At 37.3% G+C, this 18,225-nt stretch overlaps 1 protein-coding gene across 19 annotated transcripts in view; it reads right to left on the bottom strand.

Moving 5' to 3' along the window:
* ANKS1B (ankyrin repeat and sterile alpha motif domain containing 1B) overlaps nt 1-18,225 on the bottom strand; it is a 1,162,364-nt gene that overhangs the window by 627,877 nt on the left and 516,262 nt on the right. For all 19 annotated transcript variants that reach the window (XM_060307139.1, XM_060307138.1, XM_060307130.1 and 16 more), the window contains one exon: nt 8,638-8,818. In XM_060307139.1, coding sequence (XP_060163122.1) covers nt 8,638-8,818 — 181 coding nt within the window. The remainder of the gene's footprint in view (nt 1-8,637; nt 8,819-18,225) is intronic.

The following is an 18,225-nucleotide window of genomic DNA, read 5'->3' as shown; positions in this document are numbered from 1 at the left end:
AGCCTGCTACTTTACCAAATTCATTGATTGGCTCTAGTAGTTTTCTGGTAGCGTCTTTAGGATTCTCTATGTATAGTATCATGTCATCTGAAAACAGTGACAGCTTTACTTCTTCTTTTCTGATTTGGATTCCTTTTATTTCTTTTTCTTCTCTGATTGCTGTGGCTAAAACTTCCAAAACTATGTTGAATATGAGTGGTGAGAGTGGGCAACCTTGTCTTGTTCCTGATCTTAGTGGAAATGGTTTCAGTTTTTCACCATTGAGAATGATGTTGGCTGTGGGTTTGTCATATATGGCCTTTATTATGTTGAGGTAAGTTCCCTCTATGCCTACTTTCCGGAGGGTTTTAATCATAAATTGGTGTTAAATTTTGTCGAAAGCTTTTTCTGCATCTATTGAGATGATCATATGGTTTTTCTCCTTCAATTTGTTAATATGGTGTATCACATTGATTTATTTGCATATATTGAAGAATCCTTGCTTTCCTGGGATAAACCCCACTTGATCATGGTGTATGATCCTTTTAATGTGCTGTTGGATTCTGTTTGCTAGTATTTTGTTGAGGTTTTTTGCATCTATGTTCGGCAGTGATATTGGCCTGTAGTTTTCTTTCTTTGTGACATCTTTGTCTGGTTTTGGTATCAGGGTGATGGTAGCCTCGTAGAACGTGTTTGGGAGTGTTCATCCACCTGTTATATTTTGGAAGAATCTGAGAAGGATAGGTGTTAGTTCTTCTGTAAATGTTTGATAGAATTCCCCTTGAAGCCATCTGGTCCTGGGCTTTTGTTTGTTGGAAGATTTTTAATCACAGTTTCCATTTCAGTCCTTGTGATTGGTCCCTTTATATTTTCTATTTCTTCCTGGTTCAGTCTCAGATGGTTGTGCTTTTCTAAGAATTTGTCCATTTTTTCCAGGTTGTCCATTTTATTGGCATATAGTTGCTTGTAGTAATCTCTCCTGATCCTTTGTATTTCTGCAGTGTCAGTTGTTACTTCTCCTTTTTCATTTGTAATTCTACTGATTTGAGTCTTCTCCCTTTTTTTCTTGATGAGTCTGACTAATGATTTATCAAATTTATTTATCTTCTCAAAAAACCAGCTTTTAGTTTTATTGATCTTTGCGTCATTTCCTTCATTTCTTTTTCTTTTATTTCTGATTTGACCTTTATGATTTCTTTCCTTCTGCTAACTTTGGGTTTTTCTGTTCTTCTTTTTCCAATTGCTGTAGGTATAAGGTTAGGTTGTTTGAGAGGTTTCTTGTTTCTTGACATAGGATTGTATTGCTATAAACTTCCCTCTTAGGACTGCTTTTGCTGTATTCCATAAGTTTTGGGTCACTGTGTTTTCATTGTCATTTGTTACTAGGTATTTTTGATTTCCTCTTTGACTTCTTCAGTTATCTCTCAGTTATTTAGCAGTGTATTGTTTAGCCTCCATGTGTTTGTATTTTTTACAGGTTTTTTCCAGTAATTGACATCTAGTCTCATAGTGTTGTGGTCAGAAAAGATACTTGGTACGATTACAATTTTCTTAAAATTACCAAGGCTTGATTTGTGACCCAAATATGATCTACCCTGGAGAATGTTCCATGAGCACTTGAGAAAAATGTGTATTCTGTTGTTTTTGGATGGAATGTCCTATAAATATCAATTAAGTCCATCTTGTTTAATGTATCATTAAAGCTTGTATTTCCTTATTTATTTTCATTTTGAATGATCTGTCCATTGGTGAAAGTGGGGTGTTAAAGTCCCCTACTATGACTGTGTTACTGTCAATTTCCCCTTTTATGGCTGTTATCATTTGCCTTATGCATCAAGGTGCTCCAATTTTGGGTGCATAAATATTTACAATTGTTATATCTTCTTCTTGGATTGATCTCTTGATCATTATGTAGTGTCCTTCTTTGCCTCTTGTTATAATCTTTATTTTAAAGTCTATTTTGTCTGATATGAGAATTGCTACTCCAGCTTTCTTTTCATTTCCACTTGCATGGAATATCTTGTTCCATCCCCTCAGTTTTAGTCTGTATGTGTCCCTAGGTCTGAAGTGGGTCTCTTACAGACAGCGTGTATACATGTCTTGTTTTGGTATCCATTCATCCAGTCTGTGTCTTCTGGTTGGAGCATTTAATCCATTTACATTTAAGGTAATTATCAATAATGTACGTTCCTATTATCATTTTCTTAACTGTTTTGGGTTTGTTATTGTAGGTCATTTCCTCTTTTGTGTTTCCTGCCTAGAGAAGTTCATTTAGCATTTGTTGTAATGGTGGTTTGGTGGTGCTGAATTCTCTTAGCTTTTGCTTGTCTGTAAAGGTTTTAATGTCTCCGCCGAATATGAATGAGATCATTGCTGGGCAGAGTAATCTTGGTTGTAGGTCTTTCCCTTTCATCACTTTAAATATGTCCTGCCACTCCCTTCTGGCTTGCAGAGTTTCTGCTGAAAGATCAGCTGTTAACTTTATGGGGATTCCATTGTATGTTATTTGTTAATTTTTCCTTGCTGCTTTTAATATTTTTTCTTTGTATTTAATTTTTGATTGTTTGATTAATGTGTCTTGGTGTGTTTCTCCTTGGATTTATCCTGTATGGGACTTGCTGCGCTTCCTGGACTTGATTGACTGTTTCCTTTCCCATATTAGGGAAGTTTTCAACTCTAATCTCTTCAAATATTTTCTCAGTCCTTTTCTTTTTCTCTTCTTTTTCTGGAACCCCTATAATTCAAATGTTGGTGCATTTAATGTTGTCTCAGAGGTCTCTGAGATTGTCGTCAATTCTTTTCATTCTTTTCTCTTTATTCTGCTCTGCAGTAGTTATTTCCACTATTTTATCTTTCAGGTCATTTATCTGTTCTTCTGTCTGTTATTCTGCTATTGATTCCTTTTAGAGAATTTTTAATTTCATTTATTGTGTTGTTCATCATTGTTTGTTTGCTCTTTAGTTCTTCTAGGCCCTTGTTAAATGTTTCTTGTATTTTCTCCATTCTATTTCCAAGATTTTGGATCATCTTTACTATCATTATTCTGAATTCTTTTCCAGGTAGACTGCCTATTTCCTCTTCATTTTTTTGGTCTGGTGGTTGTTGCCTTGCTCCTTCATCTGCTGTGTGTTTCTTTGTCTTCTCATTTTGCTTCACTTACTGTGTTTGGGGTCTCCTTTTCGCAGGCTGCAGGTTTGTAGTTCCTATTGTTTTTGGTGTGTGCCCCCAGTGGGTAGGGTTGGTTCAGTGGGTTGTGTAGGCTTCCTGGTAGAGGGTACTGGTGCTTGTGTTCTGGTGGATGAGGCTGGAGCTTGTCTTTCTGGTGGGCAGGACTGCATCTGGTGGTATATTTTTGGGTGTCTGTGAACTTCGTATGATTTTAGGCAGCCTCTGTGCTAATGGGTGGGGTTGAGTTCCTGTCTTGCTAGTTGATTGTCATAGGGTGTCCAGCACTGTAGGTTGCTGGTCGTTGAGTGGATCTGGGTGTTAGTATTGAGATGGAGATCTCTGGGAGAGTTTTTGCCATTTGGTATTATGTGAAGCCAGGAGGTCTCTGGTGGAGCAATGTCCTGAACTCGGCTTTCCCACCTCAGAGGCTCAGGACTGTCACCCACCTGGAGCACCAAGACCCTCTCAGCCACATGGCTCAGAAGAAAAGGGAGAAAAAAAATGAAAGAAAGAAAGAAAGAGAGAGAGAGAGAGAGGGAGGGAAGGAGCGAGGGAGGGAGGGAGGAAGGAAGGAAGGGAGAAAGAAAGAAAGAAAGAAAAGAAAAGAAAAGAAAGTCATTAAAAAAATTATTAAAAATAAAAAATTAAAAAAAGAAAGAATAGAGCAACCAAACCAAAAAACAAAGCTACCAATGATAACAGGCGTTAAAAGCTATACAAAAAAAAAAAAGAATAAAAACTGGACAGACAGAACCCTAGGACAAAAGGTAAAGCAAAGCTATACAGACAAAATCACACAAAGAAGCAGACACATACATTCTCACAAAAGAGAAAAAGGAAAAAATATAAATACATATAAAATAGGGCTTCCCTGGTGGCACAGTGGTTGAGAGTCTGCCTGCCACTGCAGCGGACACGGGTTCATGCCCTGGTCTGGGAAGATTCCACATGCCGCGGAGCGGCTGGGCCCGTGAGCCATGGCCTCTGAGCCTGCGCGTCCAGAGCCTGTGCTCCGCAACGGGAGAGGCCACAACAGTGAGAGGCCCACGTGCCGCAAAAGAAATAAATAAATTAAAATAAAATAAAATAAAAAGGAAGAGAGCAACCAAATCAATAAACAAACCTACCAATGATAATAAACTCTAAATACTAAACTAAGATAAACACAAAACTAGAAACAAATTAGACATAGAAAGCAAACCCCAAGTCTACAGTTGCTCCCAAAGTCCACCGCCTCAGTTTTGGGATGATTCATTGTCTATTCAGGTATTCCACAGGTGCAGGGTACATCAAGTTGATTGTGGAGATTTAATCCGCTGCTCCTGAGGCTGCTGGGAGAGATTTCCCTTTCTCTTCTTTGTTCGCACAGCTCCTGGGGTTCAGCTTTGGATTTGGCCTCACCTCTGCATGTATGTCGCCTGAGGGCGTCTGTTCCCCACCCAGACAGGAAGGGGTTAAAGTAGCAGCTGATTAGGGGGCTCTGGTTCAGTGAGGCCAGGGGGAGGGAAGGGTATGGAATGCAGGTCAAGCCTGTGGCAGCAGTGGCCAGTGTGACGTTGCAACAGCCTGAGGCACACCATGTGTTCTCCTGGGAAAGCTGTCCCTGGATCACGGGACCCTGGCAGTGGGGGGCTGCACAGGCTCCCAGGAGGGGAGGTGTGGATAGTGACCTGTGCTTGCACACAGGATTCTTGGTGGCTGCAGCAGCAGCGTTAGCGTTTCATGCCTGTGTCTGATGTCCGTGCTGATAGCCGTGGCTTGTGCCTGTCTCTGGAGCTCGTTTAGGCGGTGCCCTGAATCTCCTCTTCTCACGCACCCCAAAACAATGTTCTCCTGACTCTTACGAAGTTACAACTTTTTCCTGGACCCCCTCCCGCTAGCTGTGGCACACAAGCTCCCTTCAGGCTGTGTTCATGCAGCCAACCCCAGTCCTCTCCCTGGGATTTGACCTCTGAAGCCCGAGCCTCAGCTCCCAGCCCCCACCCGCCCCAGCAGGTGAACAGACAAGCCTCTCAGGCTGGTGAGTGCTGGTCGGCACTGATTCTCTCTGCAGGAATCTCTCCACTTTGCCTTCTTCACCCCTGTTGCTGTTTTCTCCTCCATGGCTCCAAAGATTCCCCCCAACCCACTCCCTGTTTCCACCAGTGAAGGGGCTTCCTAGTGTGTGGAAACTTTTCCGCCTTCACAGCTCCCTCCCACTGGTGCAGGTCTGTGCCTATTCTTTTGTCTCTGTTTTTCCTTTTTTCTTTTGCCCTACCCACGTATGTGGGGAGTTTCTTGCCTTTTGGGAAGTCTGAGGTCTTCTTCCAGGCTTCAGTAGGTGTTCTGTAGGTGTTGATCCACATGTAGATGTATTTTTGATGTATTTGTGGGGAGGAAGGTGATCTCCACGTCTTACTCCTCTGCCACGTTGAATGTCCCTTCCCATTCCCTCCTTCTTAATAACTTACGTCATCTAAATTCATAACACAGCACTCACCAGAAGATGTCCTCCTACCTTGTTCCTTCTCACACTCCTTTGCTGTTGTCGCCTTTTATCACCTCTTTCATCAAGCTCAGGTTTCAGTCGTCTATCTACACTTACTCCATATCATCTATGTAATGATAATGTTCACATTTTTTGTCTTCAGACTGAAACTTCAGCTGCCTACTTGACACAGCTATTCAGATATCTAATAGGTATCTCAAACTTAAAATGAACTCCTGGTAGAAAAGGAGTTCATTCCCACCTAAACTGTTGGTGGGGAATCCAAGTTGGTACAGCCACTATGGAGAACTATATGGAGGTTCCTCAGAAAACAAAAAATAGTTACCATATGATCCAACAATCCCACTCCTGGGCATACATCCAGACAAAACTCTAATTCAAAAAGATACATGCACCCCTATGTTCATAGCAGCACTATTCACAATAGCCAAGACATGCATAAAACCAAAATATCCATCAACAGATGAATGGATAAAGAAGATGTGATACTTATATACAACAGAATACTACTCAGCCATAAAAAAGAACAAAATAATGCCATTTGCAGGAACAGGGATGCAAATAGAGATTATCATACTAAGTGAAGTAAGTCAGAAAGAGAAAGATAAATACCATATGATATCATTTATATGTGGAATCTAAAATATGACACAAATGAACCTATCTATGAAACACAAACAGATTCACGGACATAGAAAACAGACTTGTGACTGCCAAGGTAGAGGGAGTTTGGCAGGGGAAGGGATGGGGTGGGAGGTTAATTTTAGTACATGTAAGCTATTACATATAGAATAGATAAGCAACAAGGTCCTACTGTATACCACAGAGAACTATATTCAATATCCTATGATAAACCATAATGGAAAAGAAAATATAAAAAAAGAATGAATCACTTTGCTATACAGCAGAAATTAACACAACATTGTAAATCAACTATACTTCAATTTTAAAAAATGAACTGGTATTTCTCCCTGTTCACAAAATCTGCTCTTCCCAGGACCTGTCTCATGTTAGATGACAGTAAAAACCATTTTTACAATTGTTTAGGACAAAAATCTTGCAGTTTTCCTTAATTCTTCTCTTTATCTCATGCACTATATCTACTCTATCATGAAATCCTATAGGCTCAATCTTAAAAAATACATAAAACATCCCTCAATTTCTCTCCACCTCCACTGCTTCACCTTTGACCTGAGCTGACTGACTTCCTCTCTCATCTTAATGCAATGCTACAATAACCTCCTACTGGTCTTCCTGCTTTCACACTTATCCTCCTTCTCCAGTCTATTCTCAACACAAGATTTGAAGTAATTTTCATAAAACAGAAGTTACATCAAGTCACTCTACTGAAAGACCTGAAATTACTCCCCATTTCACTCTGAGTAAAAGCCAAAGTTCTTAAAATGGCCTATGTTAGGTCCTACATGACCCATCCCTCTCTTCCTTCTCATCTAAAAACATTCCATATTTCAAAGAATAGTAGTCAGATTTGACTCATCTGCTTAAGCAATAAACTTTAGGGCTTTCCTTGAACTTTTCTTCCTCACCATCACACCTCTGATCAGTTGCCATGACCTGTTGATTACTCTTTCCTTGTATCTCTCAAATCCATTTATATTTTCCATTGCTGCTCCCTACCTCCCTACCTCCAATCTCATCTCAACTCAAATCTATCTGCTACATATTAATACTAAGGTGATGTTTCTAGTTAAATGCTAACCCATTCATATCATCCAAGTCTGTCTACCTCCAAAGGTCTCCCCCTTTACCCATCTTTTTCTGATGATTCTTAAGTGATACTTAGATTACATAATATGTTGCCTAACAAGTAGGAAGCTTTAATTATAATTCAGGCTACTTTTGAAATGGCTCTCTGTTATAATAAATTCATTGGGTCACTTATTCGAAGTGTTTTGCAGCATACAATTCGCTTGTGAGGTGTTATGTATTAGTCTTTGTTCTATTAATACTTGACATTTTTATAAAGATTAATTTTTTGTGCATGCAATCATTTATAAAATAAACAGATTTACCCATTAATTTAGATTATACTTTTAAGTCAAGAAAAAGTCAGCCACCTTGGCATGAGTACAGATGTACAGTAGGCTCTTCTTATCTTAAAACTACTACAGATTTCAAACAAAATAATATTAAAGAAGCAAAAAGAATATTAAGCAATAATGATAATACTAAGTAAGAATATTAATTTCCATAGTTTCCAAAATGCTTCACATAAATAAGCTCATTTATTACTACAACTACTCAAAGAGTAGATATTATTTCCCCTTTTCAGAGGAGCAAATTAAAGATCAGAGAAGTTAAGTGATTTGATGGAAAATATCTAGCAAATCAGTGACAGAACTGACTCAGGAACTTGTTCTCTTCCATTATATACCATGTGCTAATGCCTTTATATTCAGATGCTTAAATACAATATGTAACAAACCATCTAAGTGTAAGATAATGAAATGCTACTTTTTTAAGTAGATAAATGCCCACCTTAAACATTTTATTTTGTGAAATTAAAAGTTTTACTTTTCAATGTAAAACAACTCAGCATTGTCCTTCCACATTATTACTAAATATCAGTCTATTCTAAAATTTTTGATGTAACATGGAGGTGACATATTACATTAAGAAACCATAGTAACATACTATACGAAACCATTTCAACTGTTAAAAGGTTAGATTTTGGTTCTGTTTAAAGGTCAGACCTGAAAATATGATGATGATTACATTTCTCCACACATTTTGGGTGGTGCCATTAAAGTCCTGGCATGAAACCACTATCTTTAATATCTAACCACTGAAAGGCCATTAGTGTATTCAAAAAGAATATTACACCACACTCTGACAAAAATGGTAAGCCTCTACATTGCCACACATGTAGGTGAACGAAAAACACAATGAGATTTATATGAAGATTCCTCTTACGTCCCCTAACTCATAAAGGCTTTGGCTTTAAAAGCTCAAAAATATAGCTGTATAAATGACTACTTTACCTGTACGGCCAGTTCCCTTGTTCTTGACTTCTGTGGTTGCCACAGAAGAGGTGGGTGGACTAACAGGAGGGCTGGAAGTAAAGCTTGTACACCCTGTAGATGTGCTGATTTCAAAATATTCTTGGCTATGATTCATTCGATGAAAATCCAGAGAAGACACAATAGATGTTCGTTGTTTAGGCTAAAATAAATGAGCATGATGAGAGTATTAATATGATCATGTTCATCTTCAGCCCAATCTCCCCATCAATTTAATTTAAGTGATATTTTTCAGTTAAACTGTTTTTTATATATAAAATATACTTGTGCTTCACAGAGAGACATTAAATAATCCCTTGATTAGTTAAATAATAAAAAATTGTTTAATGAAAAAATATCATGGCATAGTTGATAAAATAAGTTAGACTTTTTGTTAGATTTTCCCAGAAGACTGCAAAAATACAGTGCACAGAATTTCTCTTAATGATCTATTCAGAATGTTGCAATTTTGAGTCACCTTTCATTCAACTAATACTTATTAAGGACTTGGCATTTGCCAGACTCTGAGGATATAGAATCTAATAATAAAAGGGCCCTTACAACACTGAAACATAATTAAGGCAGTTCCATTTTTTTTTATTCTCTATATAGTCCAAGGAATTGGTGGCATTAGATATTGTCCCCAAGTACCATATGCTGGGATTTCATCATTAGAATTAAGTAAAGTTGTATAGCACATTTTCCAGGATCTAAGAATCTACTTGGTATTTGTAGTGGAATTTGATCTTCTTTTTTAAGGATTTAAATTAACCCCCAAATAGCAAGAAAAGTCAATTTAAACACAAAAGGTAAAATCATGGAGTAACAGCAGATATATTCTATACCCTTTATCAGTAATGGATTATTCCCTAGAGCAGTTTTCTGGTTTTTTCCACAATTTTAATTATATTCACTTTTTTTTTCCTGCTTAGCAGAGCTTCAAACATCATCCTTCAGAAAAGCTGCAGTCTCTTTGGCTCTCAGGACTGTGCACATTTCCTAAGAATTAATCCAAGTTTTCTTACTTTTTATTCTTCTTATTCATATTAATGAAATATTAACAATCTCTTGTAATGCTTGATAAGAGATTAACTACAATCGCTTTGTAATAGTTTATTGTACTTTACTTTCCCCAAAGTACAATAAACTTTTGGTTTACTAACACTTTCACTGCCCTAAAATACTTGTTAATTTTATCACTGAATTCCACAATTATTTTCCTGCAGAATATTCAAGTTACCCTGTCTCTTCCAGCTCATGTTTTTTTTTTATAAAGTACACATCACTTAGTCTATAATCTAAAATAGACAATGATATTGAAATGTATTTTACAGAGCTTTTTCTACATAAGGTGTGCAGATTATCATAATATGCTTTATACTTTCACCATTGCATTATTTTTATGGGAGAGGTTGAAAGGCATATATATTGTTACACAAGAGGGTAAGTCATTTATTATTATGACACATGAACTCAGTAATGAAATTCAAATTAGTACCCACATAGGACTCAGTTGCTTTTGAAGTATGAAAGACTGGGGTTCAATGTCAGACTTGGTTTCTCATGAAATGTCTCTCCTTGGGGGTACTGAATCTCAATTCATATTCAATGTTCTTTCTACTAGACTATATAACAGCAATTAAAAGGCATGGAATATGACACTGGCTGCAATGGAAACACAGGTATGTCCATCATTGTGGTTTTGTTTCATTGTGTTGTGTTTTGCTTTTGTTTCACTTTGTATAAAGGCAACAGACCAAATTTATATAATGTTCCCTCTCATAAACATTACAAGGATCAAGCCAACTGATATGTATGACTCCTTTACTTATGTGTCTTAAATACGTTTCTGAACTTTGACCACACAACGTTTTAAATGCATGAAAAGCGCAATTTGTTATGCAATCATAAAAGCAAACAAACTATTCTTCTGCATTAATTCATTGTACAAATATTTGCTGAGTGTATACTAAATTGTGGATACCTTGGTAAGCAGTATGATAGGAATAAAATGAGTAAGCCATTGTCCCTCTTCTCCAGGTGATTATAGACTTGAAGTGGGAGGAGGGATGGTGCAGGAGGGAAGAGACAAGCAATCCAAGGATTATGTGTCAGTATAGTATAGTAGAGTGATAAGCGTCATGATAAGTGGACACAAAATATAAAAGGTGAAACTCTACTTTATGGAGGGGATTGGGAAAGGCTTCCACAAGCAGGTGATTGATGGCTGAGTTGATTCTTGATGAAGCAGAGGTGGTAAGCAAACAAAAGAGGATGGGGAGAAGGAGAGCGCAAACTGCAAACAGTTCAGTATGGCTGTAGAGCAGAGTATGCTAAGGTAGTGATGGATTCAAGCCATGAGATATTGGATGTTGCAGGGGGACAAATCATAAAGGCCTCTAATGCCATATTAAGGAGTTTGGTCTTTAACCTGAATATTTTAAGGAACCACTGGATGATTTCTAAGCAAGAGGGTTTCATAGTTTGGTTTGTATTTCAGTAAAATCATTTGAGCAGTTTAGAGAATGAACAGGTAAGGGCAGAATTTGAGGAAGGGAGACTAATTAGGAGGATGTTACAGAATTCCAGCCAAGACATAATGGGGTCCTGAGGTAAAGCAGCTGCAACAGTGTTGGAGATAGCAGATGTTTTTAGGAGATGCTAATGTGGTTATAGCTCTTTAGATATTGGCGTCTGATTGGATGTGTAGGTTGATTTTAAGGGAGGAGTCTAGGGTGGCTCATAGATTTCTCAATTGGGTAGATGCTAAATGATAAGGTTATTTTTGTGGGAAATACAAATGTATACACTCCTATACCAGAAGTACACAAGATATATGCTTGGATGCTATCGGGACTCAGAATAGACTTCTTAGTCTATACGGTTGTTATGCAAATCTACATGATATTTCCCTTTCTTTCTTTGAACAGAGTACTATGATTTCACTTGTATCATAGCTTCAAATAACATATCTGGAGGAAGGGAGACAGGCTAATGGAAATTCTAAAGGGAAGAAACCATTGATCATCTGACCTCATTCTTATTTGCTTCTTCAGAACTGCCTATAGGTTATCATTAGCCAGCTTCAGGAACATTGAGGCAGTGAGGAGTCATTGCCCGAAGTTCTCTGAGCATCTGAGATGATGAAAAATGAGAATCATTATATGTTAGTCATGCTCTAAGAAAGGGATCAGCAAACTATGACCTGTGGTCCAAATCTGGCCTGCCTCCTGTTTATGAAAATAAAGTTTTATTAGAATACTATGTTCATTCATTCACTTATTGTCTCTGACTACTCTCAACACTACAATGATAGATTTGAGAAGTTGTGACACAGGCCACATTATCCACAACACCTAAAATATTTACTGTCTGGTTCTTCAGAGAAAAAGTTGGCCAACTCCTGTTTTAAGGGATCATTTTACACATCATTTTAGTGCTCAACAAAACCACAAGCTAGGTTCCCTTTTATTTCCCAGCCTTATGTGCATTTAGGTTGAGGCCATGTAACTGACTGATTGACCTGTTAGTAGAAATGAGCCTTCTCCATCCCTCTCTTACTCTCCAGATGATGTAGTTGCAAGATGAAGTAGGGTCATTCAACCCAACTTGGGCTTTATGAGAAGTTGAAATAAACATCCTTTATGTTAAACTATTGAGATTCTGGGTTTGCCTGTGGTGGCCCTAGAACTACTTATCCTAACTAGCACAGAATGCAGTGGCTCACTTAAATGATTTACTCATGATTACATAAGTAGTTAGCACAAAGGGCTTAGATTGGAAGGAATGTTCATGTATTCAAACCTAGAGACAAGTAGATGGTGCCTCAAAACACAAAGGACAGAGGCAGAATTAATAAGAGATATCTGGGGGCTTCCCTGGTGGTGCAGTGGTTGAGAATCCGCCTGCCAATGCAGGGGACACGGGTTCGATCCCTGGTCCAGGAAGATCCCACATGCCGCAGAGCAACTAAGCCCATGTGCCACAACTACTGAGCCTGTGCTCTCGAGCCCGTGAGCCACAACTACTGAGCCCATGTGCCACAACTACTGAGCCCATGTGCCACAACTACTGAAGCCCATGCACCTAGAGCCCATGCTCTGCAATGAGAAGCCACTGCAATGAGAAGCCTGCGCACTGCAACGAAGAGTAGCCCCTGCTCGCTGCAACTAGAGAAAGCCCGCGTGCAGCAGCGAAGACCCAACACAGCCAAAAATAAATAAATAAAATAAATAAAAATTTATTTTTAAAAAAGAGATATCTGTGTGGGGAAATAATAGCAATGGGAGAAAAGAATAAAGAGATGGTAGTGATATTAAAAATGGAGATAAAAGAGGATGGGTCTGGAATATTTGTTTAAACTTTCATTTTAATATATTCTGTTTTTAAAAAACTATTCTGATGGAATCCTGCTAAGTCATTCAGTATAAGAAAAAAAAAAGTGTTTTCACAAATTCACTGAAATTACTAGTGGAATTTGCCAAGTTTTAATGTTTAAGATAAGTGGGACCTCTAAAATATCTCCCCTGCCTCCATGGTCCAGCACTCATATCTTTCTAGCTTCCAAAGGACTTGTTCCCACACATATTTACTTAACTAGAGATAGCAAACTATAGATCATGGGCCAAACCCAGACTTCTGACTATTTTTGTAAAGCATGTGAGCTAAAAATATTTTTTACATCTTTTAATGGTTGAAAAAAATGGAAGAATAATATTAGTGACAGGTGAAAATTATATAAAACCCAAATTGCAATGTTTATAAATAAAGTTTTATCAGAACATAGTCATGCTCATTCACTTATATTTCATGCGATTGTAGCAGAGCTGAATAGCTGCAGCAGAGACCATAGGACTCACAAAGCCTATTTTATTCTCTGGTCCCATACAGAAAAGTTTGGTGATCCCTGCTATGCAGTGATTAGGGAATATCTCTGAGGACCTGAAACTGAGTAGACACATGAATGATTGTGAGTCAAGGCTAGCTACATGGAGTTGCTGGACGCAGTACAACATGGAAATGTGGGGCTCTTTGTTCCAAAAGCAGGGAAAAAAGTTTTTCCTTTATTCCATGGTCTCTCTCTATATCTGTCATGGTGCTTTTATTTGCCACTTACTGTTGTATTCCCTTGGGCACAGGGACACTTAACAGGATGAGCGGAGACCCTCACAGGCACCCAGGGGTTTTGCCCTGCAACTCAGTACATATACTCAATCTTGACCATCCCCACACTCAGGGTCTCAGTGCTGTATCAGCAGTTGGTGAGCTGGCTGGGAGCACTAGGGTTGGAGGGTCAGGTGGCCAAGAATCCTACCTAGTAATATGGGGAGATGGCGGGAGCTGGGACCACAGATGAGCCAAGGCTCCAAGCCCCAGCACGTGATCCATCTTCCCACAGACTTCACTTACAAAATACAAATTCAGAGATAAGAATTAAGAATTTTAGACAGCTATGCAAAAGCATTACACCCCAAGCATAGGGCCCTTCTTAGCGTGGGGCCTATTGAGACTGCACTGGTCCCACATCAATGAAGCCAGTGCCAGCTTAGTTATTACCTTAAAGGGACTAATGTATGAATTTACTGGTGTCACATACAGGATAGCACACATCCTCTACCCTTATTTTGGATTATCTTCATCAGTCAGAACCAAGTTCCTAAGAATATCTTTATGCTGTATCAAAATATAAATGAAATACAACATTCTGATGCAATACTAAGAATTTCATAACATTACTGTAACCCAGACAGATATGATTCACATATGAATAAGATGAGAACACAAAATTCCTAACTAGAATGAGATTCAGGTAATGTGTACATTTATTTCCAAATTTTCTCTGGATTGAAACCTAAGTTTCAAATATCCACTTCTATGTTTCCTCTGCTATTTTCAAATTATTTAAACTAATGGACATTTTAAAAAATCCACTTACTTGGATTTAAGTGGATTTTAAGTCATTTGAATTCATTTAATTTAATTATAAAGGGACCTCATCAACCTCCTTAAAAAAATGTCAAATAGGACTACAGGGATACAGTGGTGTCAGCACAAAGAAAACGTGGTGCTAACAAAAGTCAATATTGTTGACTTTATTGATATTAAATTATCAAATTTAATATTAAATTATCCAAGCAAAACCAAGGTTCAAAATGAGTTCCCAGAGAAAACAGCTGAATGTCAGAAGATTAGCAAGTGGCATCAGTAGAAATACATGGAGATGACAGACTTCCTAGACACTGGCCCACTGATAAATTATATCAACACAAAACAATGTCCTGTCAAGTCAGTGGCAATAAAATTAGATGCCTTCTTATACTTTTTAAAATGGGGATGAGGTGGGGTGGTAAAAATGGGAAGCTAGACCAGTAGTATTTTTAGAACTTTAATCAACGTGAAATATTTTGTGTATATGGTACATGGTGACAAATTTAATTCTAAGTATTTTTTCCACCAAATGATAGCCTACTGTCCCAATACCATCACTTATTTCTTTACTGATTTGAAATGCCACCTTTATCATATACTAAATTTCCAAATATAGACTGGGTTTACATTTTTGGACTCTACTGTGTTCCCACTGATCTATTCCTGTGCTAGTACCACACTCTCTTAATAACTGTTGTGGCTTCTTCTCCTACGTCTAGAGTTCATATTAAATGGATATTGAATCTCTTTGATCTTTCTTGTTTTATATTCTGGGATATTTTACTATTTGGTGTTCTATAATTTATTCAAAAAATACTACTGATCATCAACCATGTGTCAGGCACTGTTCTAGGCTCTGGGGAATACATCAGAACAAATTAGATTAAGGCATGAAACATTTAGGCATATTATTATGACTTTAGGTATGATGATCCTATTTTTAATTTTCAATAACATTTCTTATTTTCCAAGTTAAAAAAATAACTTGTTTTCCATTAAAAAATGACCTGTTCCTAATTTTCTGAGTTCAATAATCTCCCAAATCTTTCTGAGGAAACTGATTACAATCTTTCTCTGGCATTAATTTTTGTTTTTCTCAGAGGTCATTTACTTTATTTGTTGATCTTGGTTCCTCTCTTTTTGGTTGCTAATTTTCCTCAAATATCTGGTGTTCCTGGTAAACCATTTTTGTTTACCTAGGATACTGCTTCATTTCTCTCTCCTACTCCAGTTCCCACAGTAGGGGCTTCACCTGACTTCACCTTACTGAGAGAGTTATTACCATGTGGTAGGAAAATAAAGTCAACTGCTCCATGTATAAGCTGTTGAGGTGTTTTACTTGTTGGGACTAATCCCTGCCTAAATCCAACACCATTTTTTTTTAACATCTTTACTGGAGTATAATTGCTTTACAATGGTGTGTTAGTTTCTGCTGTATAACAAAGTGAATCAGCTATATGTATACGTATATTCCCATATCTCCGCCCTCTTTCGTCTCCCTCCCACCCTCCCTATTCCACCCTTCTAGTTGGACACAAAGCACCGAGCTGATCTCCCTGTTCTATATGGCTGCTTCCCACTAGCTATCTATTTTACATTTGGTAGTGTATAAGTCCATGCCCCTCTCTCACTTCATCCCAGCTTACCCTTCCCCATCGACAGAGGAATGGATAAAGAAGATGTGGCACATATGTACAATGGAATATTACTCAGCCATTTGTTTTTTTCTTTCAAAAGTTCCCAAATGCCTCTAATAGCATCATTCCCTGCTTTTCATCACTACTATGGATTTATTCTTATTTTTATATTTATTTTACCATTTTAATTGCATGTAAGGGTGGAGAAGATGCAAATAGTTGGGATCAGTTCAACATGTTGAGTTAGAATTCTCATATTTTTCTGTCTTGATCACTTTTAAAACAGTATAAAGAAGGGATTTGATGGAGTGCAGACAATAGCTCAGTAAAGGGTAGATACTATTAAACTTTTTATTATAGATGTCATGCAAATTGGAAACAGTTTATATTTTTCTTTCTTTGTAGTGAAAGGAAAAAAACTTTAAAATGGAGTACAATTTTTTATCATGGATATAATAGTTAATATGATTAAGACTTTTTCTAAAGATATAGAACTTATCTTCAGGTAAGAAAACTGACGCCTGTCATACAACGTATTCAAACTTTAATTGGAAAGACTACATGCAGCCATGAAAGGGTAATAAAAGCTGTGATTTTTATTCTAGTTTTATTCAATACAAGTGTTAAGTAGCTCTGGAGTCAGTGTAGACACTGAAGAACTGGAGAGCCTTTGATCTCTAAACCATGAGGTTTACTCTTATAGAAGCTTCCCCCAGCATTAAAATAGTCATGACCATCTTGCAAAAAGTATTTTTTGAATTAGGCATTTCAAATATCTATGCATTAGTATTTCAAAGATGCTCAAGTCAAATTCAAATGTGTCCAAAATTAAAAATAAGGCCAGTTTTATTTCCCAAATTTAGTTTCTTTAAAAAAAAATTTTTAATGATTTGCTTCAGTTTAAGAACAGCAGGAGTTTAATTATGCAATGGATTATAGAAGACAGGTTCTGAGCAGCCCAAATGGGAAGTTCATATCACTGTGTAAGTGAAAGAAAATTTTTTTACAAATAAAGGTGCATGTTGCTTTTATTTTTACAACTTAATTTTTTACACTAGTTGTTTGGAGATAATTGTAGATTCACATGCAGTTGTAAGAAATAATACAGAGAAATTGCATGTGCACTTTTCCTGGTTTTCCCCACAGATAATTAAAACTATAGTACAACATCACAACCAGGATATAGACATTGATACAGCCAAGAAAAAGAACAATTCCACAAGGATCCCTCCTGTTACCCTTTTACAGCCACACCTACTTCTCTCCTGCTCCCATTTCCTCCTTAACTCCTGGCAACCACTAATCTGTTCTCTATTTCTATAATTTTGTCATGCCAAGAATGATGAACAAATAGAATCATACAGCATGTAACCTTTAGGGATTGGTTTTTCTCAGCATAGTAATTTTCTAGAGACTCATCCAAACTGTTGTGTGTATCAATAGCTTTTTTTTTTTTTTTAATGCTGAGTAGTATTCAATGTTATGGATGTACCACACTTTAATTAACCCACTGAAGGACATCTGGTTTGCTTCCAGTTTTCAAGTATTAGGAATAGTGCTGCTATAAACATTCATGCACAGGTTCTTTTGGTGAACATAAGTTTTTATATAGCTGGGATGGATTCTCAGGAGTGCACATGCTGGGTAGTACGGTAGTAATGTGTTTAATGTTTTAAGAAACTGCCAAACTGTTTTCCAGATTTGTTGTACCATTCATATCCTTGCCAGCATTTGGTGTTGTTACTACTTTTGATTTTAGCCATTCTGATTGGAGTACAGTGACATCCCATTGTTATTTTAATTTGCTTCTCCTTATCTGTTAATAAATTTGAATACCTTTTCATGTGCTTATTTGCCATCTGTATATCCTCTGCAGTGACATGTCTCTCCATGTCTGTTGTCCATTTTCTAATTAGATTGATTGCTTTTACAGTGTTTAGTTTTTCTCTCATCCAATTTTATTTTGTTTCATTATTTTTTAATTGAAGTATAGTTGATTTACAAT

This window comes from Globicephala melas, chromosome 10 (genome assembly GCF_963455315.2).
Source record: "Globicephala melas chromosome 10, mGloMel1.2, whole genome shotgun sequence".
In the NCBI taxonomy this organism is placed as follows: Eukaryota; Metazoa; Chordata; class Mammalia; order Artiodactyla; family Delphinidae; genus Globicephala; species Globicephala melas.
The sequence above is the reverse complement of the archived record's forward strand: the minus strand, read 5'-3'. Positions and strand labels throughout refer to the sequence as shown.